The following is a 21,370-nucleotide window of genomic DNA, read 5'->3' as shown; positions in this document are numbered from 1 at the left end:
AGTTCGGGCGGAGCCGAACATTAAATACCCGGCGCAAGTATTAAATATATGTTTTTTCACCCTTCCGAAACCTTCCGCTAGATGGAAAGCCGAGGTGTATCAATTTTGAGTAAATTAGCGTCCTTCAATTTCGAAATATTGAAGTTTCAAGCATTTCTTAAATTTAGCGTTATATGAGAATCGGCCGTTATTTTAGTCCGATTTCAATAATTTTCAACGTTTTGCTTACACGTGGCAAGTACAATAACCATACCGAGTTTGGTACAAATTGGTAGAACGGTTACCGATATACTTATATGTGATCATAAGTGGGCGGTGCCACGCCCATTTTCCAAAATTTTACCATAAACGCATTTCTTGGTAAAGAATTGTTGCAAGCATCAATTTTGAATAAATTAGCTTCAATATTTAATGATTTATCGAAGATTTTGTATTTCTTTAAATTACCGTTATATGGGATGTGGGCGTGGTTATTGTCCGATTTTAAAAAGTTTCGGCGGTTTTTTATGCTGTACCAAGGCCAACAACTGTGCCAAGTTTGAAAGAAATTGGTGCAGCGGTTACCAAGATATACACATGTAACCATAAGTGGGCGTGGCTACGCCCATTTTCCAAAAATTTATAATATTCTTATTTTTCGTCTAAAACTTATTATAAATATCAATTTTGAGTGAATAATCTCCAGTAGTTACTAAAATATCGCAGTTTTCGTATTTCTGATAATTACCGTTATATGGGAAGTAGGCGTGGTTAAAGTCCGATTTCGCCCATTTTCAATACCAACCTACCTTGGATTAAGGGAAACCTACATACCAAATTTCGTTGAGATATCTCAATTTTTGCTCGAGTTATCGTGTACACGGACAGACGGACGGACAGACAGACATGGCTTAATCGATTTCTTTTTTCATCCTGATCATTTATGTATACATTTGTCTATATCTATCTCGATTCGTTTTGGCTGTTACAAACAACCGTTATGTGAACAAAATTAATATACCCTTGTGCACAAGTGCGCTCGGGTATAAAAATACAACTGCATCGTTATGGACTACGAAACCTACTGCTTTAAAAATTCAAAATATATTTCAGGTCAAGAGTCAAGCAGTATACAAAACTGCTGCAAGTCGTCAAGATGCCCCTGAAAGCTGTAAGCTAAAAATGAAGTCCAAATTTCCAAAAAACAACATGGTTTGGTAAGCTAGTTGTTCCTGTGGCGGTAAGAGCAGCCCTTTTTCCCATCCGGCACAATGAATGATCAAGTTTATCGGGATGAATGCCTCAAAAGGCGTCTTCTGTAATTTATCAACATATAACGTAGTAGGCCTCTGTTCTAGGCGGACATGGCAAGCTGCCACTATGCCAAGGACACATTGCCGTGGTATAATGCAAATAACATCAATTTCGTACCTCACGACTGCAATCCAACCAATAGCCCAGAGCTACATCCCATTGGGGAATATTGGTCAATTGTCAAAGGAATCTTGAAGAAAACAGGTGAAACAGTAAAAAAAATTGAAGAGTGCAAAACAAAGTAGTTGTGCGCATCGCGTAAAGTCAATGATGCAGTCGTGCAGAACATGATGTCGCGTGTGCGATGAAAATACCGATCACTTGCATATGGAGCAAATAATAACTAAAATTTTAACGTTTTAATAACATATAAACTTCCAAGTTATATAATACAAAAAAAATAATTTCAAAGCCTTCTAGTTTGTTTCTGGTAGTAATCTCTAAGTATCGCAGTTTTGATGTGTTAACCCTTTAGACTTGACTTGAATTGAAAATTGTATATCTGGCAAATGAGCAGCGCGTGTATGTAGTTACCCAAAAAACAACTTCACTTAGAAACATTGACACCTACAGATTTTTGATTTCTAAGTAAATTTTCTAAGTGCAAAGAGAGCTATGAGATAATCATGCTGCCATTTATTTTTTTTAAATAAAATCCCTACAAACTTGTGTGACAGTATAATTTTTTGTATAAACGTAATTCATCTGGCAATCGAAAAACAAACCTTCAAATAAAGACAGAAAATAAAATATAAACAATCACATTTTGATTCGCGTAAACACATTTATTTTAATGATAATTTTGTTAAAATTTTGGCGTTAAAACAAATTAAACGTTTACAATTTTACGTGTACAAATACAAGTGCTTAGAATGAAAACAAAGAGAAAAGGTAATAGGTGACACGCTGAGTAATCGCGTCTAAGTTTCTTGGTAAGTCAAGTCAAGTCTAAATCTTGCATAACCCAGCTTTTAAGGGCTTTGTGAATTAAGGTAACAATATGTATGTAGAATCGAACTTTCTGATGCTACTTTTTGTATATTTCCGAGGTGAACATAGAAAATTTCACTTTCAACTTTGTAACCAGACATTTGTATGCGCATAAGTATATTAATGACTAGAAAAATATACTGAAAATTAAAGACATTTACATAACCGGTCATTACCTATAATATTAATTTTTATTATAAGAGCGAATTTTACGAAATCATCTGTATTCAACGGTTAAAATAAATTAATAAGTCCCGTCTTAATCAGTATTACGCCGATGTACTACATGATTAAAAGGATGAAAATGCCAACTTCTGCTAAAATGAGCATAAATAAGCCATAAAGTGTCTAGCGCATTAATATCAACGCAATATATTCATTTCATATCAGGGGATAACAGCAAAATGCGTAGAAAAAGCGCTTGCATTGCCACGTTAGTTACCGATATCGCTAAGGAATCGGATTTTGACATTGTACTTCCTCGGAGGGTGAATATACAAAATTTCCGGGCTAATTATCGTGCATCTAACACTGAAGATTTTTATCGAAAGGCAATATTTATACCGCTAAGTTACATCTAAACACTGGAGTTGCTGTTAGCGGAGATACTACCGTTTATTGCTCTTTCACGTTTCTTTCTTATTACAGAGTGACACATATAACATCTCTCCCCAGCTAGTTTTAAGTTAAGATTTTCTAACATTACAATTTATTTCATTAAAGGAACTTAAAAATATAAATTATACATCAGCAAATTAGTAATTCCTGCATTAGTTATTTACTTAAAAACTCAAAAGAAATAATAATACTTAGTTATGTAAATCAATATGCTCAACAGTAAGTGCATTTTATTGATATTGGCATGTATCTGGTTGTTTTGAAATTCTGCTTGATTTCCGGGCTAGATGGAACTGAAACATGTACTTCGCTTGCTGACGATGTAGGATCAGATGATCTGGTAATCGGTGTTTCAGCCTGCTGCTCATAACTATCTTAATTTACTTGCTGCTGCTGCTGGTGTTGTTTACCTTTGACAAGATTCTCTAAATCTTGTCCCACACGGCGCATTTGGTCAGCATGACGTTTCCACGTCCTGTTGTAGCACATTGTTCCTAGCACATTGCCGAACGTTGAGAGGTAATCTCTAACCGCCACTCTCTCCCCCTGGGAAAATTGTTTCTTCGGCTTCTCTGGCTTCGGTAAACTTTTATGAGAACTTTTGGTCATTAGGTCTAATTTGGTTTGAATTTGTCTGCCAAACAGTAACATTGCCGGAGACTTATTAGTTTAAGGATGAATAGATCGCCTATATGCCAACAAAATCGTATTTAGTTCATTTTTCACATTTCCTTTTACGGCCTTAGATGCCTTCAGCTTTGCCTTCAAAGTCTGGATAAAACGTTCTGCTTGACCGTTCGTTGCGCTATGGTAAGGAGCACCTTGCTTATGCTGAATACCATTTCTCTTTAAGAAATCTTTGAACTCACGGGAATTGAATTGAGTTCCGTGATCAGAAACGATGACATCTGGTATTCCGAAAGTTGAAAAGATTTCGCATTTAAGTATCGTGCTTGTTGCAGTGATATTCGCCATAATGTGTACCTCCGGCTACTTTGTGTAAGCGTCAACTAAAACTAGGTAATACCTTCCTAAAAAGGAAGCTGCATAGTCTATATCGATGGCTGAGTGGAAGATCGACCTATCTCGGCAGTCAGTTCGAAAACATTCTATCTCAAAAAACTTTTCAAGAACGCCCTATTTCAGAATTCGTTTCGAAAACGCCCTATCTCAGCTGCCGATTCAAAAACGCCCTATATCAGCATATTTTCTATACATTTTGAAGTGAGATAAAGCGTTTTTGAACCGAATTTTGAGATAGGGTGTTTTTTAATTAAATTCTACAACGCTATTTGACAAGTTGATCCCAATGAGATGTCAAATGAAGGTGCTTGGCCACTTTTTAGTAGGGCTACCACCATTTTAAAAATTATAATATCTTCACAGTTAGTTGGACTAAAAATGAGGTGCAAAGTGAAAGAATACGGTCCCCGGATGTGCAATAAGGTTTTATTTTTTTAGTGGGGTTGCCACATTTTTGAAAAACTGTTACCTTACATATACATATCACTTTTTTGTTAATGACATCAGATTTGCACAGTTCATTCAATTTACAAAAAATAAGGTGTCAAGAGCTTGGCGTATAGATGTGCAATACATTTTTATTTTTTCGTAAGGGTTGCCCTTTTTTTGAAAAGTCGAAACGAAAGAGTGCTAAATAATCTTTAGTTTGAATATTTAAGCTATTTTTGAGGTGTTTGAAGGAGATTGGTATCAATCGAAATACGTTTGAAAGGCTTTATTCAAAACTATATTTAGTAGGGTTGCCACATGCTTAAACAAGCAAATTCAACTTGAATTGTGGCGATTAGATAATTGAAATATATATCACAATATGGGTGACACACTAAAGGGGGTTTAAGCAAGTTTTAAAAAAGTTTTGAAAAAGGCTATCGTTCAAAATCAACGTTATATATGGGGAGAGGGGAAGGCGGGCTTACGGGTTATCTGATCGGCCCAAAAGTTTCACCATAACTTGCTAATGGCATGAAGAATATATGTAACAAGTTTGAAAATGGTAATTCCGGCCAGAGTGGAATATGCGAAAATACTTTTTCAATTACATTCAACAATTTTTATTGAAATCGAGACCGTTTTTTAAGGAAAATTTATTGTGGAAAAGCAACAATAATTTGATAAAATGGTAGAAGTGAAAGCTATTTCGGAAATCACCACATTTCCTCATCAGACTTCTTTCAGTAGGCTTCGAACCGACGATCCCACTGACTCAGCCAGTTGCCTATGCACCGTGCTAAGTGCGCCTTGTAAATTAACGTTTGCTTTTTTCCACTATTTTCATTTTTGTTATGCCAACAATTCAATTACGATACCTTGCGCATGCATTTAGAGTGATACGCAAATTGGCAAATCGTAAAATTTCGAGTCTTCTTAGAAGCAGAGGATACTGGCTTTAACAAAGTGTGTAATCCCACACTTTTTCCTAATGACAACAACATTTTTTAAAACAGTTTCTTTGCTCTCCTGAAAAGTATCTACCCATTTTCACATTCGATAGTTTGACATGGTAGGGACGATATGTAGTCAGGTGTTTGCAGGATAAGGGCGTTTATTGAGTTTTTCCAGCTTGGTATAATTTCAAAATACATTTAGAACTTTATGCAACACGCAGAATTTTCATTTTAATTCCGTAATTCAACCGCCCAACAGTGCTTCCCTTCTATATGAAATGTGGGCAAAAATAGAATTATGGATGGATTTAAATGAAAATTCGCTTCTTAGTAAAATTGATGACACTAAATTTAAAAATGCAAAAACAGAAGGGTTGCCACATATTTAAAAAATAAAATTCACTTTAATTAAGGGAATAAGGTAATTTAAAAGGAATGTAATCAGAACAAATCACTGATTGACAATGTATGTATTTTTAATAAAATAACAAATATGATGTCGCAAACCTTTGGTTTAACATCTATATATCAATACGCTAACATAAATTTTGTCTCCGTTCGTTTGGCGATTCTACCGAACCGATTTCAGAACCAAGAACACCGTTGGAAAGGCATTTTTCCGTAAATGAGCAGGTTTCACAATTGGTTGAAAATTACGGCCAAAACCGTCGTTTAAACATTTTCGAATTGTGTATAGATGTTGCTGCAACATGTTAAATTTGACATGTTTCGCCTGTTGTTTCACTACACATTTGAAATTAAGCTTTGAAATAAAGATAAATATGAAGATGAAGAAATAAATGATAACGATGAAGTAAAAAAAAGAAGCCAGAAGTGAAGATAAAGACGAAAATGGAGACAATGACAGAATTAAGAATTAAGGTAACTGAAAGGGTAAGAACATTTCTTGAATTTATGAAGTGAAACTTCTTTAGCGGCAGTTCGTTGGTTGGGAGTAAATTGTCAAATTCAAGGGAAATAATGCACATGGAAATGGTTCTCAGCGGTTTAGCGGTTTGAGAATAAAAACAAAAACAAAGATGCCTAGAGGTACATGGCAAAAACGAAGATCAAAGTAAATTTAAACACTTTAAGGTAAAGGTGAAGAGGAATATGCAAAAATAAAGATAAATATGAAGAAAAGGATGAGGATGAAGATCGATATTGGTATTGATATAAAACTCGATATTATTATCGATGTAATAATCGATATTGCTATCGATAAAATAATCGATATTGTTATCGATACTGTTATTAATTAAATAACCGCTATTGTAATCGATATAATAATCAATATAATAATCGATATAGTTATCGATACAATAATGGATATTGTTATCGGTACAATAATCGATTAAATAATTGATTTTGTTATCGATTTAGTCATTTATATTGTTAACGATATGTACAATAATCGATACTGATGATTGTTATATTTATCGCTGAATTAATCGATTTTACAATCGTATTTTTCTATATGTGTATGGATATTGTTATCGGTATTTTTATCAACACAGTTATCAACAGGGTTATCGATACACTAATCGGAACATCGAATGTGATCACATTACATGACATCACATCACATTTTATCACATGATATGAAGAGACATCACATGATATTGCATCACATAATATGATATCACATCACACGATATCACGTGACATGACATTATATGATATGACATCACATTATATGGCATGACATCACATGACTTGACATCAGATGATATGACATCGTATGACATCACATAGCATTATATGATGTGGCATCACATGATATGACATCACATGGTATGACATCATATGACATGACATCAGAGGATATGACAACACATGACATGACATCCTATCACATCACATAAAATCACGTCACATCTTATCGCGTCATCGCACCTCATCTCATCTACGTGAATAGAAAAAGAAAAGGATATAAGCAAAGATGTGAAAGATAAAAACAAAGATGAAGACCAAGGTAAAGTTACCGATTTCAAAGCCAGAAACACCGTCGGAAAGTAATTTTCTGTAGATGAGGACAGTTTTTGTAGTTTCGAAATTGGTTGAAAATCGTCGTTTAAAAATTTCCATATTTGTTAATGGTTGTTTTTGCAACCTGTTCAGTTCAAGCGTTTCGCATTTAGTTTTACTTCGTATTTGAAATTAAACTTTGAAATAAAGATAAATATGAAGATGAAGAAACAAGTGATAACGATGAAGACAAAAAAGGCAAAAGTGAAGATAAAGGCGAAAATTGAGATAAAGGCGAAAATGGAGACAATGAGAAATACATAAGAATTAGGTTAACAGAGCTAAAATTTTCCGATAGGAATCGAAATAAAATCAGCCATAAAGGTTACTGAAATTTATCGAATCATCGAACTATATAATTATAAAAATTTATCCATGCTTATTAAGTTATCGCAACGTATCGAATTATTCAAACTGATCAATGTTTACTGAGTTGTCGAAATTTATAGACACAGAAACTTAGTTGTCCAAATTTACGGATAGTTATCGAGCTATAAAAACGTGTGGGATTAACGAAATTTGTCAAGTTAAAGAAATGTATCAAGTTATCAATATTTATTGAATTATCATTATTTATAGACTTAACGAAATATATCGAGGTGTCGTAATGCATGGAGTTCTTTCAACTTACAGAGTTATCGATAATTATTGATCTACTGAAATTGGTTGCTTCAACGAAGCAAAGTTTATGGAATTTTCAAAATAAATCGATTTATCGAAATTTCAAGGTTATATAAGCTTATCGATTTATCACTGCTTATCGCATTTAATCGTATTAACAGAGTGTAACGAGTTATCAAAATGTTTAGATAGTTTTCGAAAAATGTGGAGATGTCAAAAGTAAAAATTTATAAAGGTATCCAAAGTTTTTACATTTTTGAGTTATCTAAATTTATCGTGCCATCGAATTTCACAGTTATCGAAATTGGTCGAGTTAACGAATTTTGTTGAGTTATCGAATTTTAGTGTTCTTGAAATTCATCGAACTATCGATATGTATCAAATCATTGAAATTTATCGATAAACTTGAATGTATCAGGTCAATTCCAAGCCCTGCCGGAGTCCTCCAAAGACCTTCACAGATAAAAAAAAAATTTAGTTACGTTTTAGCAGAAGATTTTCCGGTTAGTTAATTTGTACCGTATAAGTTTTGCTGCGTGTTAAGTTAGAAATCCTCTCTCGAATTTCGACAGTAACTGGCACTCTAGTAATTATTATTTTAGTGTAACTAAATTTGACCTTACAAACAGGTGGCAACCCTCTTCGTAGTATTTGCAAGCTAAAACCTTATTAAACCTCTTTCGTCTGACTCTCATATGGTGATACCTGTCTATTTCAATTACCTAATTTCTTTAATTCCAATGCAATTTGATTTTTTAGCAGGTGACAACCCTCTACATGTAGTTCAGAAATAAACCCTTATCATACATATTTCGATTGATACCCATCTCTTAATAATTCATTTAACTTATTAAAAAATTCGAAATTTGGTTTTGAAACAGGTGGCAACTCTTTAAAAAAATAAACCTCTATTGTCTACAGGTCAAGCTTTTTAATCTGACACATCATTTTTAAAAATAGAACGAATTGTGCAGATCTGATGGCACTGACAGAAAATTAAAAAAATGATTTTATGCATTAGCATAAACGCATTACTTCAAAAAGTGCAAAACATGAGCCGATTTTTATTTCTTCTTTCGAAAGCTAAAAACCCGTACTATTTAATTAAATACTACTATCTATGTGGAAATAAAAAACGTCAAACCAACATTTTATTTCAAACATGTATTTTTGACATTTGTTTCTGCGAAGAGCTTACGCACGGCTGTGCTCATATTAATATTCTTCGTATAAAATCTGTCGTCTTTAGTGCCTTCCTGGGGCCTATTTCATAAAGCGACAGTGATAGTTTTGTAACGACAGGCATTTTCCATGTTGTCAGTGACAATTCGACAGTTTGCTGGGTGTTTTGTTTCATAAAAACAATTGTGACCTCTTAAATTCTATGAGCAATTTCATTGAAAAAGTGACAAATTGTCATTGTCGGGGTTTAAAATTGTCGTTTACAAAATTGTCGCTAGTCATATGAAATTTATATGTAAATCATGTGTAATAATTGAATTTGCATTATTTTAGTTTTAAGAAATATTCAAATTATTGAAATGTAATGAAATGCGCGCAATTACCATATAAATAAATTTACAAAACTCTCCTGTGAAAGCTTCCCACGGAGCTATTTGGCTTTGTCGCCATTGTCGCGACAATTTTGTCAGATTGACAGTTGTCAGCACAATTGTCGACAATATTCCATATTATTACTGTCGTTTTCCAAAAATTTTCACAGTTGCCTACAAACGTATGTATATGAAAAAGGAAAAATGTCGCCGCAATTCTGGCAGTGAAATTTTATAGAAAAATCGACACTTGTCGCACCTGTCACTTTTATGAAATAGGCCCCTGGCGGCATATAATTTATTTTGTATGGAAATTCGTATTTCATTCTTTTTAGTGGATAAATTACCTTTACAAAAATACCAAACACGTTCACATTGCTGACAACGAATTTTTCGATTTTTGCCCATTTAGGCGGCACTGTGCGCCCTTGCAAAGTATTGAAAGTAAAAAAAAACGTCGAACTTTCATAGTGAAGGCCACAGTTTATGTTTTATTTTACTTACGAGAAAACGGTTAAGCTGAAAATTTGGACAGTACTTACAACACGAAAATTAAATAGAAATTAACCAACATCAACATTAACTAAAACTTGTTTCTAACTTTAAAACATAGCAAAGCGTGATTTAACAAGGCTGCATAAAGATGATTTAATGTTGCTAAAATAGTATGTTCGCTAACAGCTTGCGCGAAAATTGCGTTTCGCAAAATAACCCAAAAACGAACTAAGTATCTTTAAGTAACTAGCTAATCCCCACTATGCACCAACCAGTTTACTCATAAGTATTTTATATGCGTACTAATGTAATTGTTTACTGGCATTAACGCTTCCACATTTACTTGTATCGCAATTTCAACTGAATGCGAAATTATTGTCGTTTTATTTCCACGCTTTTGTTTGTCACACGACCGCTACGCTTTAATGGCTGATCTTTAAACGCCACCTTGTATACAAATGTAAATGTGAATATACGTTGCTGCAATGATGATATGTATGTATGAATTCTCTGACGACCTGCGCTGATCTTCGTGGTGTGGTATATGTCAAATATATTCACCACTTCTACGATTTGTACAAACATCTCTTCCGATTTGACTCAACGTCCAACTATTCATCGTGCGCTAGATCTGTATCAAGAGACTGTAAAGCGCTTTACACGCTCCTCACTTTCGCCAGAAATGGACCACTACACATCGTCACGTAATTCAACCAAATCGACAACGACATCCCAGAAATCCGGGGATGGGGATCGCCGCACCTCTTGTAAGTTATCGCAAAAGCACGTGCAAATTTTTTTTGTAGGTGAGCATTGTTACTAGCGTGGCGTATGACGATTTGCCACGGCGATCATATCATGCGGCCACTCAATGCTCATCTACAAGTGGTTTTCTTATGTGTGTAAATTTTTAATTTGTTGTTTGTTAATTTTTTCTCTATATTTTTGTTTTTCATTTGTTGCATTTTCTGTGTTTTTTCCTTTTGATTTCTGCATTCGTGTTTCATTGTTTCCCCACGTTTTTTATGTGCTTTGTGTGAAAAGTCGATTTGTATCTTGAGGCCACAGGTCGACGCCGCAGTTCAGGTAAGCTGTTTATTAATTAACCGCCCAAAACCACCTAACACACAGATACCAGCTATCTGCCAGATTAACCAAGCTCGATTTAAAATTAATAACAAAATAATTTATAAGTTTTTTTTTTTTTAGTTTTTTTCCATCCACTCGCGCATTTTCTGCAGGCCCGCAGCCTATGAAAATCAGTGATTGCAACTTTCCATTGAGGTCACATTCGTTAGTCAATTGCGCGCATTGGTTTCGAAAAACAATTTATTTTAGCAATGTATGTATGATCTCTGTGCGCATAAAAAATACTTTCAGTTTTTTTTCTTCGCAGGTGTACATGTGTTTCGACATTGAGTTTGGCGAGTTTAATGCGTTGAACCCATATTTGTTTCGCAATTTTGCAATTATTTTCTGTAATATTCCAGTTTTTTGTCAGTTTCATTTAGCTGTGCACATATGCCAGTTGCTGCTGCACCATTGCGCTGTCAATGCCAACGAATTGCGGGTGTACGCGCCTTCGCAACGCATTTGCATCGCTGCAACAGATGTGTGCCACTTGTTGCTGCCTTAATTGGACAAAGCGCATGCGCTTATAAACTCGTATTACTTTGGTTGTTGTTGTTACAGCGCTGCGCTCAATTAATTCAGTTTACGATTCGCTATGGAATACAGTCTTATGTCTTAAGTATTCTCTGCACAGTCGCTTTATTCAATTCAAAACTTCGTATTTTGATGGCGCCTTCACACAGCGTCGCATGCTTGCTTACTTACATACGTATTAGGCCTGAAACGTTGACAAAAGTACAACAAAATTTATAAAAATGGGATTTATGTTGTGTGTATTTTCCATTTTGCTAGCCTTCACGAAATGCTTCGAAAATAAAGGGTGTACGCTACTTTGACTTCAATGAAAAGTACCTACTTCATTAAAAAATTTCACAACTTTTGAGGCAACAGGGTGTTCATGTTTTTCAGTTCTGATGCAACATCGCATTAAAACTTTACGACTGCGTCGAATAAAATTTACCGTTACATTTGCGCCAATTTTTCTTTACTTACTTAAAATCTTAAAAAACCTTAAGTTTTGAAACATTTTTTACTATGATGGCTTTTCAAAACCGTAAGCTTAACAAGAAAAAAATTGCAAACTCGAAGCTATTTGTTTCGTAAAAGGTCCACAAATAAGTAAATTGTTAGTCCCCTTTCAGACACGTCAAGTCTTGCTTTCAAGTCTGCTCGTTCGAAGGCGAAGGAGGTGAGAAGAGAGGGGAAGAGTACAGATACCTCCGTACCGTCAATTCGTTTCAAGTTTTCTTGTCTCTTTTGATCTTTTCGTTGCTTCCCATTTAAAGAACCAAGGACCTGAATTCAATTAAAGTTGACGCGTGTGGAAGCAAATAGAAAACACAAAAGAGAATGCGAAAAAATTGCTTTCAAGACTTGACGTGTCTGAAAGGGGACTTAGAACTATTTAATTTTTAACACGTTTATATCAACTCGCCTTCTTGTTTATTAAGATTTTAGTATTATTTGTATTGTCCGTTTACCGATTCCATTTTCGGATACTTTGTCGGCGACCGAAACGTATGCACAGAAAAGTACCGAAAATTACTTGCTTTTCAAACTTAAGAGCGTGTCAAACGTGGCAATATTTCCAACTTTTCCACGCGATTCGCTGTCAAATTGAGAAAGAGAAATTGTATTTCGACGTGCGAATAGCCAAAAATACCTTTCCGATCAGTTCCTGAAATAAGAGATGCAAGGTGCGACTGCAACTGAAAGAAATCAAATCGATTTCGGAAATATATTTAAACTTGCTCGTGCTGCACTTGCAATTTTTATTTTTTCTACAAGTGCTGCCAAAATAATCGAGTGTTGTCGCGTGACACTGATCGCGAGTTTGTAAGAAATAATAACGGGCAATTTAAATAAAATATCAAAAATTCTTTAAATTAATTATTTTGCGGAATTTAATTGTTTAGTTATTATATATATCCTTCCACTGCGGGAAAAGCCAAAAAATGCTTTTAGAAATTTTCCCTGGAATTCGCCTTTCGGAAACAAAAAACCTCTTTTCAAAGACACTTTACATTCAAGTTGTGACTGCTCAGCAACTACTTTCTGAAATTTCTCAATTTGACTTTTTGAAATATATTGCATTGTACGCTCTACAGTCCGGAAGAAAATAACGAATATTTTAATTGCGCCTTACGGCATTCGAACCCGGCACCTTTTGAAAGCTAAAAAATATGTAGTAACACTACGAAAGACTTCGTGTATATGCTTTCAAATGTTCAGGTTGAACAAATAAGATAAAACTATTTCAAACGTTTTTCGGATACAAAAATGAATGAAAATTGACGTTGTCTTCTGTACGCTTCCGGGTACGAAAACCCCCATGTTTTTTGAACGGTTTTCAGAAAATTGGAACGTACGGAAACGTTTCCGGATACGAAAAATGTTCGAAACCGCTCTGTCGGCAAAATTTACGTTTCTCTGCTGGCTGGTGATACACATATGTATGTACAGGGTGGAGACCAATAACTGTTAACCAGGTTTTTTAAAAAATGAAAGGAGCCTTTATAGATTTTAGGATTTTATTGTTAATTTTTCACAGATTTTACTTTAATTTTATTAATTAGTTTTTAAATTTTAACCTTTATTTGGGTTTACCAGCGGTAAACACTTTTACTCCCCCTTTTGTCCAACATAAGGCCTCATACGCAGAAATCAAAAAAAAAAAAATAAAAATATAATTGAAAAATGCAGTCTTTCATTGCACTCAATAACTGGTTTGAGACTGCTCAGCAGAATGGGAAGATAGTCTAAACTCTTCATTTAATTTGAGCAGAATTGCAACTCAAGAGTACAATCGGATGTTATTGCATCCTACACAATCACATTTCCGCGACCGAAGTTCCGCCGGTAAAAAATGCATCGTTCTTGCTGTAAATCGTTTTATTATCCATTCAATACATTTGTACCAGCCAGATTGAATTTCTTTTCGTCTGAAAAGATAACCTAAGTCAACTTCTTAATAGTGAATTTTAAGGTAAAATAACCATTTTAAAACCTTCGTGAATTCTGTCAATTGCCATGCTTTTGCTAGCGAAATCCTTTCGAGCAGCTTTAAAATGTAGCAAAAGACGCGGAGCCGTGATCATTTCACCATACTCGAGGTGTTAGTAACGTTTTAAGGCCCTCCAAATAGTTTGACGCCAACGGGATCTGAAGATTTTGCTGTTAACTGCTGGCAAATTGTGAAGGAAACCAACAATATTCGTACCCTCTTGCTTGACCTAAATCCAATGGAAAATGTGTGAAGAATATTGGCAAAGAAAGTTTATGCTGATAATCGCCAATTTGGAAACGTTATATTGCTTAAATTGGCGGTTTTGCAAGAGTGACATAAACTGGATGCCGCTTTACCGAAGACATTATGTCTAAGTATAAGGAAGCCCATTTTTCAGTTAATTAAAGTCAATGGAGCACAAATAGAGTATTAGAAGGACATATTTGCATGTTTTACTCATTTTATTGGGATTTCTTTTTTTGGATCTATAGTTTTGCAACAAGTAATTTTAAATTTTTTGAGTTCTTTTAAATTAGGTTATGATTATAAAAAAAAAATAACCACTCTATTATAATAGAGCTCTTACCATGCAAAAGTCATTGAAGAAAGTTTTGACCTAACTTGATTGTGACGGCTGTTTCAAAGACTTTTGTACTGGATTTATAATTATGCAACGGAGTGTATATAAAATTTTTCGATAGGAAACGTAGTTTAATTGTGGTTAGTTGCAAAAATATATCTACATATCATTTACTAGCAGACCTTGCGAACTTCGTTCCGCACAAAATACATTTTTGTTTATTAAAACTTTTTGGTCCAACATTTTCACCAACAATTCACGTCTACGATTTTCATTGGCACATTCATCTGCTAAGATTATGGTTTGGTGGTCATTTGCCGCTTTAAATAACCTAACGAAAGTGTTATGTGCGTGAAGAAGTTCTTGAAATTCTCTAATTATGCAGCATTTCATAGCACGGTTAATCGCAAAACGAAATAAATTTGAAGAAGCTTTTCCTCTTCACTCCCTGGCGGCAACAATGATCCGGTTCTATAGTGAATATCTCCTAGAAGCTTTATAGTATAGCGGGTGGCAATTTCAAAATGGGTGCGTATCATTGATCAACAGAAATCCTATATATGTACCTACACATACATATTTCAGATGAAATACCTTAAAAGCCAGTTTCACGAAGGCAATTTGAGTGAAATATTATTTTTTTTCTGTTAGGTTTCATATTAAATTCAAGTAAAAAATAAATTTTCGTTAAATTGCTTTCATGAAACTGGCTTTTGAGGTATTTCGAAAGGTGGTGATTTGAGATTTACCACTGCACAACACAACCCTGCAGCCGGATTCCAGCATACGCTATCGCTAATTTTGATCGCTAAAAATCTCCAAAAGAATAGCAGGCGCGCCTAACATCTAGTTAAATGCTCCTCATATTTCCAGCTTTGGTTGATTACACATTGCATCTGTTAATTTTATGTTGCGTGCTTTTAGGCCCCACTGATTTTCATTTAGAGAATTTCGGCGATGGAAATTTAGCGTGGCGATTATCAGAATTTCACTGCTGGGGTCTCCGAATGAAGCTTAAACGCATACTAATGTTGGCAAATCGCATCCATTAGGCTAATCGTAACACACGAGAGTTCGATATTCACAATGGTTCAACAGGTCGATTAAGTCTGACATTGACGGCAACTTTTATTTTTTGTCGATTTTTAGTTATAACTCGACCTCAGCATCACCTGGCAGCTCTTTTGGAATTGGACTGCCTTTACCGTTTCCAATACATGTTTTGAATATTCGCCAAATCGGATCATAAAAAAGATTTAGTAATAACTCCACTCCAGCGCCAAATGGCGGGTTAAATTGTGAAGCTAAACTATCCAGAGCCCCACTCAAACATACACAGAAAACTTTGTTAAAATCCCTCCAGCCATTTAGGATTTCTCTCACAAACATACCTACAGAAGAATTATATACACATTCAAAGATAAGTAAAAGTCAGTACGTTTGTAGTTTGCCATGCCCTCTGCTCAGAGAGCCCATTTTTATCCATGAGTTTGGGATTGATTTCATATATCTCCATATGAAGTTCCAGTACTATACCATGAACACTTCCAGAGATATGCAGTATGAAAATTCGTATTGTATGGGAGGGCCCACGCCCTTTTACAATAGCTCCAATTTTTCTCAAGAGTATGCGATTGATTTCATATACATAGTATCTCATTACCAAGTCACAGTACTCTACCATGAATATTTCCAGAGGTATACAGTATGAAAAATTCGGTTTTTATATGAGGTGCCACGTCCCTTTTCCAATAACTCCAATTTTTCTCCATGAGTTTGTGACGGATTTAATATATTTCCGTACCAAGTTCAAAAATTTTACCATGAACGCTTCCAGAAATATGCAGTATGAAATATTCGGGTTATATGGGAGGTACCACGCCCTCTTTTCAATAGTTCCAATTTTTCTGGAAGCGTATGCGATTGATTTTATATATCTCCACACCAAGTTACAGTACTTTACCATAAACATTTCCAGAGATATTCAGTATGAAAAATTCGGTTTTTATGGAAGGTGCCACGCCCCCTTTTCCAATAGCTCAAATTTTCCTCCAAGAGTATGCTATGGATTTCAAAACTTTACCATAAACACTTCCAGAGATATGCAGTATGGAAATTTGGGTTTGTATGGGTATTGCCACGCCCCTTTTTCTAATAGCTCAAATTTTCCTCCAAGAGTATGCAATGGATTTCATATATCTCCATACCAAGTTCCATCACAATGTCATGAACGTTTCCAGAGGTATGCAGTATGAAAAATTAGGTTTGTATGGGAGGTGCCACGTCCCCTTTTCCAATAGTTCCAATTTTTCTCCAAGAGTATGCAATCGATTTCATATACATACGTCAACACCAAGTCCCAGTGCTCTTCCATGAACACTTCCAGAGATATGCAGTATGAAATATTCGGTTTGTATGGGAGGTACCACGCCCCCTTTTCCGATAGCTCCAATTTTTCTCCAAGAGTATGCGATGGATTTCATATATCTCCATAACAAGTTCCAGAACTCTACCATGATTATTTCCAGAGATATGGAGTATGGAAACTTCTGTTTGTATGGGAGGTTCCACGCCCCTTTTATATATCGAGATTTTTTTTAGCCTATAACCATCCTTTAAACGTCTGCAGAAAGAGTCCGATATTTCGAAAAAATCGGTTCAGCTGTTCTCGAGCTTTGCGATATACATAAAATCTATGTCATAGATGGATAAGAGTTGCACTTAGTACGTACAAAGAAACATAGCAGTAGGGTTTTTATGCGTAATTATATACATACATACCAACAAAAATATTCATATACAAATGTAAGTGCTAACAGCAATGTTAATTGCTCCTTGTACATACATACTACATATGTAATTGCCTACATTATTTAACATCATAAGAATCAACATTAACGTTAACATTAGCACGTGTATATATGTATACATAACCCTTGGTTCGCGTTGTATTCCGTACAAATTAACAGAGGAGGGCGCTCTTATTTAGATTCTCTTAAATTCTATAGGATTTTTAAAGTCCTGCAGTTGCCGTTTTTAAGAAGTATTTAAACTATTTTTTGTTTGCCTAAGACAATGAGAAGCCCATCCAGAACCTATAACCAAAATTTCAAAAAAATCGGTACAGCCGATCTCAAGCTTTGCGAACAGAAAAAAACGGCTTTCAAAATATATATTAGTATAGATAAAAAGAATTCATACAGAAAATGTTAAAAAACTGCGATTTTTGTAAAAGTATTATTGAATTTCAGTGCATTTAGAGTTTCTGAGGCGTTGTTTACTTTTACTTGAGAATTGTCAAAATCGGTAAACCCAAAGTAAGGGTTTGCATAATGCGCCACTTTTGTTCACTAAATGGTTTACGTATCCTTTCGTTTCATTTTTTGTGTCAATTTAGCGTTCCTACAGTGTATTTTAAATTCATTCCGATTGACCCTCCACCAGTTATATTTATTACTTTGAGGTACAATAATAATTCCTTTTTGAGAATCGCATCAACGATGCTAATGAGCGCAGTATATTGCATGCCAAATCCCACTCCTCAATAGATTTCAAATTCGCCTTGAATTGATTCTTGTTCTATTTCTTAACTTGGATGTCAACTTTTTCACATTCTGTTTTATCTTTGTTTCGCTGCGTGCTATTTTTGACAATTATCACAAAAGCAAAATAAATGTGGTTGTTCTCGAGCAGTAGGTGGTGCCCAGGTAAACCTTTTATCAGTGCACTTGCACAACATTCGTATGTTAAAATTAAGCGAAAACAATTATTCGCAACAACCCTGATTTGTATATTAATAAATATTTTAGAGCAGTTGTGATGAAATTCTAAATGCACCTACATATGTTGATGCACGCATATATGTTCATACACATTCATACATTTGTGAATGGCAAGCGATACAACGTTAAACATTCACCTATATATAAAATAATTTTATATATGTATGTAATTAGTTGTGGGCGCTAATTGTTGGAAAACGCAGTATGTAATTGAAATACAATATACTCATATACCTTCATTTTGTATAGTAAATCGTTTACGAGTGAGCGCTGTATTGATACACTTGCGCACCCTTACTAGGTGCAAGCACATTTCTAAATACAAATGTGCATTAGAGTGGTTAAATTTTTTATTTATATATTTTTTTTTAATTCATAAACGCCATTTCGAATTTTTAAAATTAACTTCAGATTCGTAATCAGCGATCTCAGAAACACCCTGGTAACGAGTTTTACCCATGACAATGCTTATAACGTTCAGTATCGACTTTTTAATTTTAGTAATTTTTTTAAGAAATTGATCGCCATATTGGATCCGTCAATTTGCATTAAAAACTGACATCATACGCGTTTTAACCCATGAATTTTAGCAGTCTCTTTTCGAAAGCATATTCTCGGGCACTAGGCCCATTCTAACTGTCCAAGACAGGTATGTAATTAAGGGAATATTCATCAGTAATACCTGAGTAATTACCTGTGAAAACAACATTTTTGGCTGCACTTTAGTCACGAAAGTAAAAAAAAAAATGAGAAAATCACCGTTTTTATAAAAAATTTACCAGCGCGACCTCCGAGAAAACTTTTTTTTCAAAATAAAAAAATGCGTGTTTTTTTTATCACAAATAACAATATTTTGATGTAGCGTTTATGAATTTCCAAAAATAGTGTTTTTTGAACCACTCTAATATGCATGCATCTAATAATGCTAATGTATCTGTTTCTGGTAAGTCCGATTTATTACACCCTCACGATTGAGCCATTTTGAACTGCAATTTTGTATATGGGGCGTTCCATACCAAAATGGACGGGGTTCACATTTCATGTGTTTGATTTTTTTTTAATTTTTGGGGTTGATGGATAAACATAAGTAATAAATAAATATGAAATTTGAGCTTGATTAATACATTTTTAAAAACTTTACAGCACAAAAACAAAAACAAATCAATTTAATAGCGAGGGCGAGGAAAAAATTTGAAAAAAAATTACACATACACACATCAAAATTCTCTATAAAACAAAAATATCTAAAAAAAAATTTCAAATTTTTTGATAAAAAAAATTAGTTTTTGAAAATACGTCATTTCAAAAAAAAAAATTTAAAAAAAAATCACAATGGTAGCTCTGAGTATTGTGCAATATTTAAGTATAGTATTATGGGGTGCACTCTACAATAATTTCGACTATGAATTTTTTTCTAACCGAAGTTGAGTAAAATTAGTACATTACAAATTTAAGCTACTGCAAAATTGCGTTGGTTTTTAATATTTTTTATGCTGACGGCTTTGTGTACTTTTTTCTTATGGAAGAAAATGCGTAAAACCGTTTTCAAAGAAAATTAAAAAAAAAAATTAAAGCCAGTTTTGCAATCGCTTAAACTTGAACTTTTATTATACTAAAATTTAATAAGCTACAAAACTGCATGCTCAAAAAAATTCTAAAAAAATTTTAAATTTGTAATGTACTCATTTTACTCAGCTTCGGTTAAAAAAAAATCATAACTCAAATTATTGTAGAGTGCACCCCATAATACTATACTTATATATTGCGCAATACTCAGAGCTACCATTGTGATTTTTTTAAATTTTTTTTCGAGATGGCATATTTTCAAAAACTATTTTGTTTTATCAAGAAATTTGTATCTATGTGAAAAATTTTTCAAGAGAAAAAAGTTTAAAAATAGTTCTTTTCATAGAGAACTTTGATGTATGCATGTGTGATTTTTTCCAAATTTTTTCCTCGCCCCGTTCTCGAGATATTTTGTAAACTATTAAATCGGTTTGTTTTGTTTTGTGCTGTAAAGTTTTTAAAAATGTATTAATCAAGCTCAAATTTCATATTTATTTATTATTTATGTTTATCCATCAACCCTAAAAATTTTAAACGAATCAAACACATCAAGTGTGAACCCCGTCCATTTTGGTATGGAACGCCCCATATACACTCTTCAAGTACGAACGGATATAAGTATGTACATACATACGTACAACTGACAAATCTAAACCCACCAAACAATTTGTTTCGATTTCTTACCGAAATCGTTACGTCGCGTCTAAAGATTTTTCCGAAATCGGAACCGATTTCTTTACGAAATCGTCAATAATTTCATATGAGAAAGTTGACACGACTTCGTAAAGAAATAACTTAACGATTTCGTAAGGTAGGATCGTTACGAAACTGTCACGAATTCGTTAAGCCAGAGCGAAAGACTTTCGACTTTGTTCAGAAAAGTCTGATATCCGAAAAATTCGGTGAAAAATCGTGACGAATTCGTTAAGTTATATCGAAAGACTTTCGACTTTGTTCAGAAAAGTCTGATTTCCGACAAATTCGGATACCTTCCCTGCAAACCAAAGTTCCCGAAATCTTTATGAAATCTTTAGGAGTATCTCATTTCGGTAACGAGTTTCTTACGAATCCTCAAAGGAAATTATATGAAGTGGTTGGCACGAACTCGTAAAGAAATTTCTGTACGAAAAATAAAGAAAATTCGGAAAAAACTCTGCAAGAAGTTCTTCACATAGCAGCATTATTTTCATTTCATTACCGATTTTCTTCCGAAATTTTGTAGAAGAATCGGATGGAATCTACGTATTCTTTAAAATTTCCCTACAATTTAGAATACTCTGAAAAAATGGTTTGCAGGG

The 21,370-nt window shown here is 34.2% G+C and overlaps 1 protein-coding gene across 1 annotated transcript in view; it reads left to right on the top strand.

The window, feature by feature from the left end:
• Positions 1 to 21,370, top strand: part of LOC118741536 (restin homolog) — a gene marked incomplete at its 3' end in the record, with an annotated part of 232,484 nt that overhangs the window by 128,092 nt on the left and 83,022 nt on the right. Inside the window, 3 exon segments of the mRNA XM_036473534.1 lie at positions 10,636 to 10,773; positions 11,051 to 11,092; positions 11,497 to 11,618. Of these exon segments, the coding sequence (XP_036329427.1) occupies positions 10,636 to 10,773; positions 11,051 to 11,092; positions 11,497 to 11,618 (302 nt within the window).

Source organism: Rhagoletis pomonella, unplaced genomic scaffold, assembly GCF_013731165.1.
Source record: "Rhagoletis pomonella isolate Grant_MI unplaced genomic scaffold, Rhpom_1.0 Rhpom_scaffold_00006, whole genome shotgun sequence".
NCBI lineage: Eukaryota > Metazoa > Arthropoda > Insecta > Diptera > Tephritidae > Rhagoletis > Rhagoletis pomonella.
This window is presented reverse-complemented; position numbering and strand designations above follow the sequence as displayed.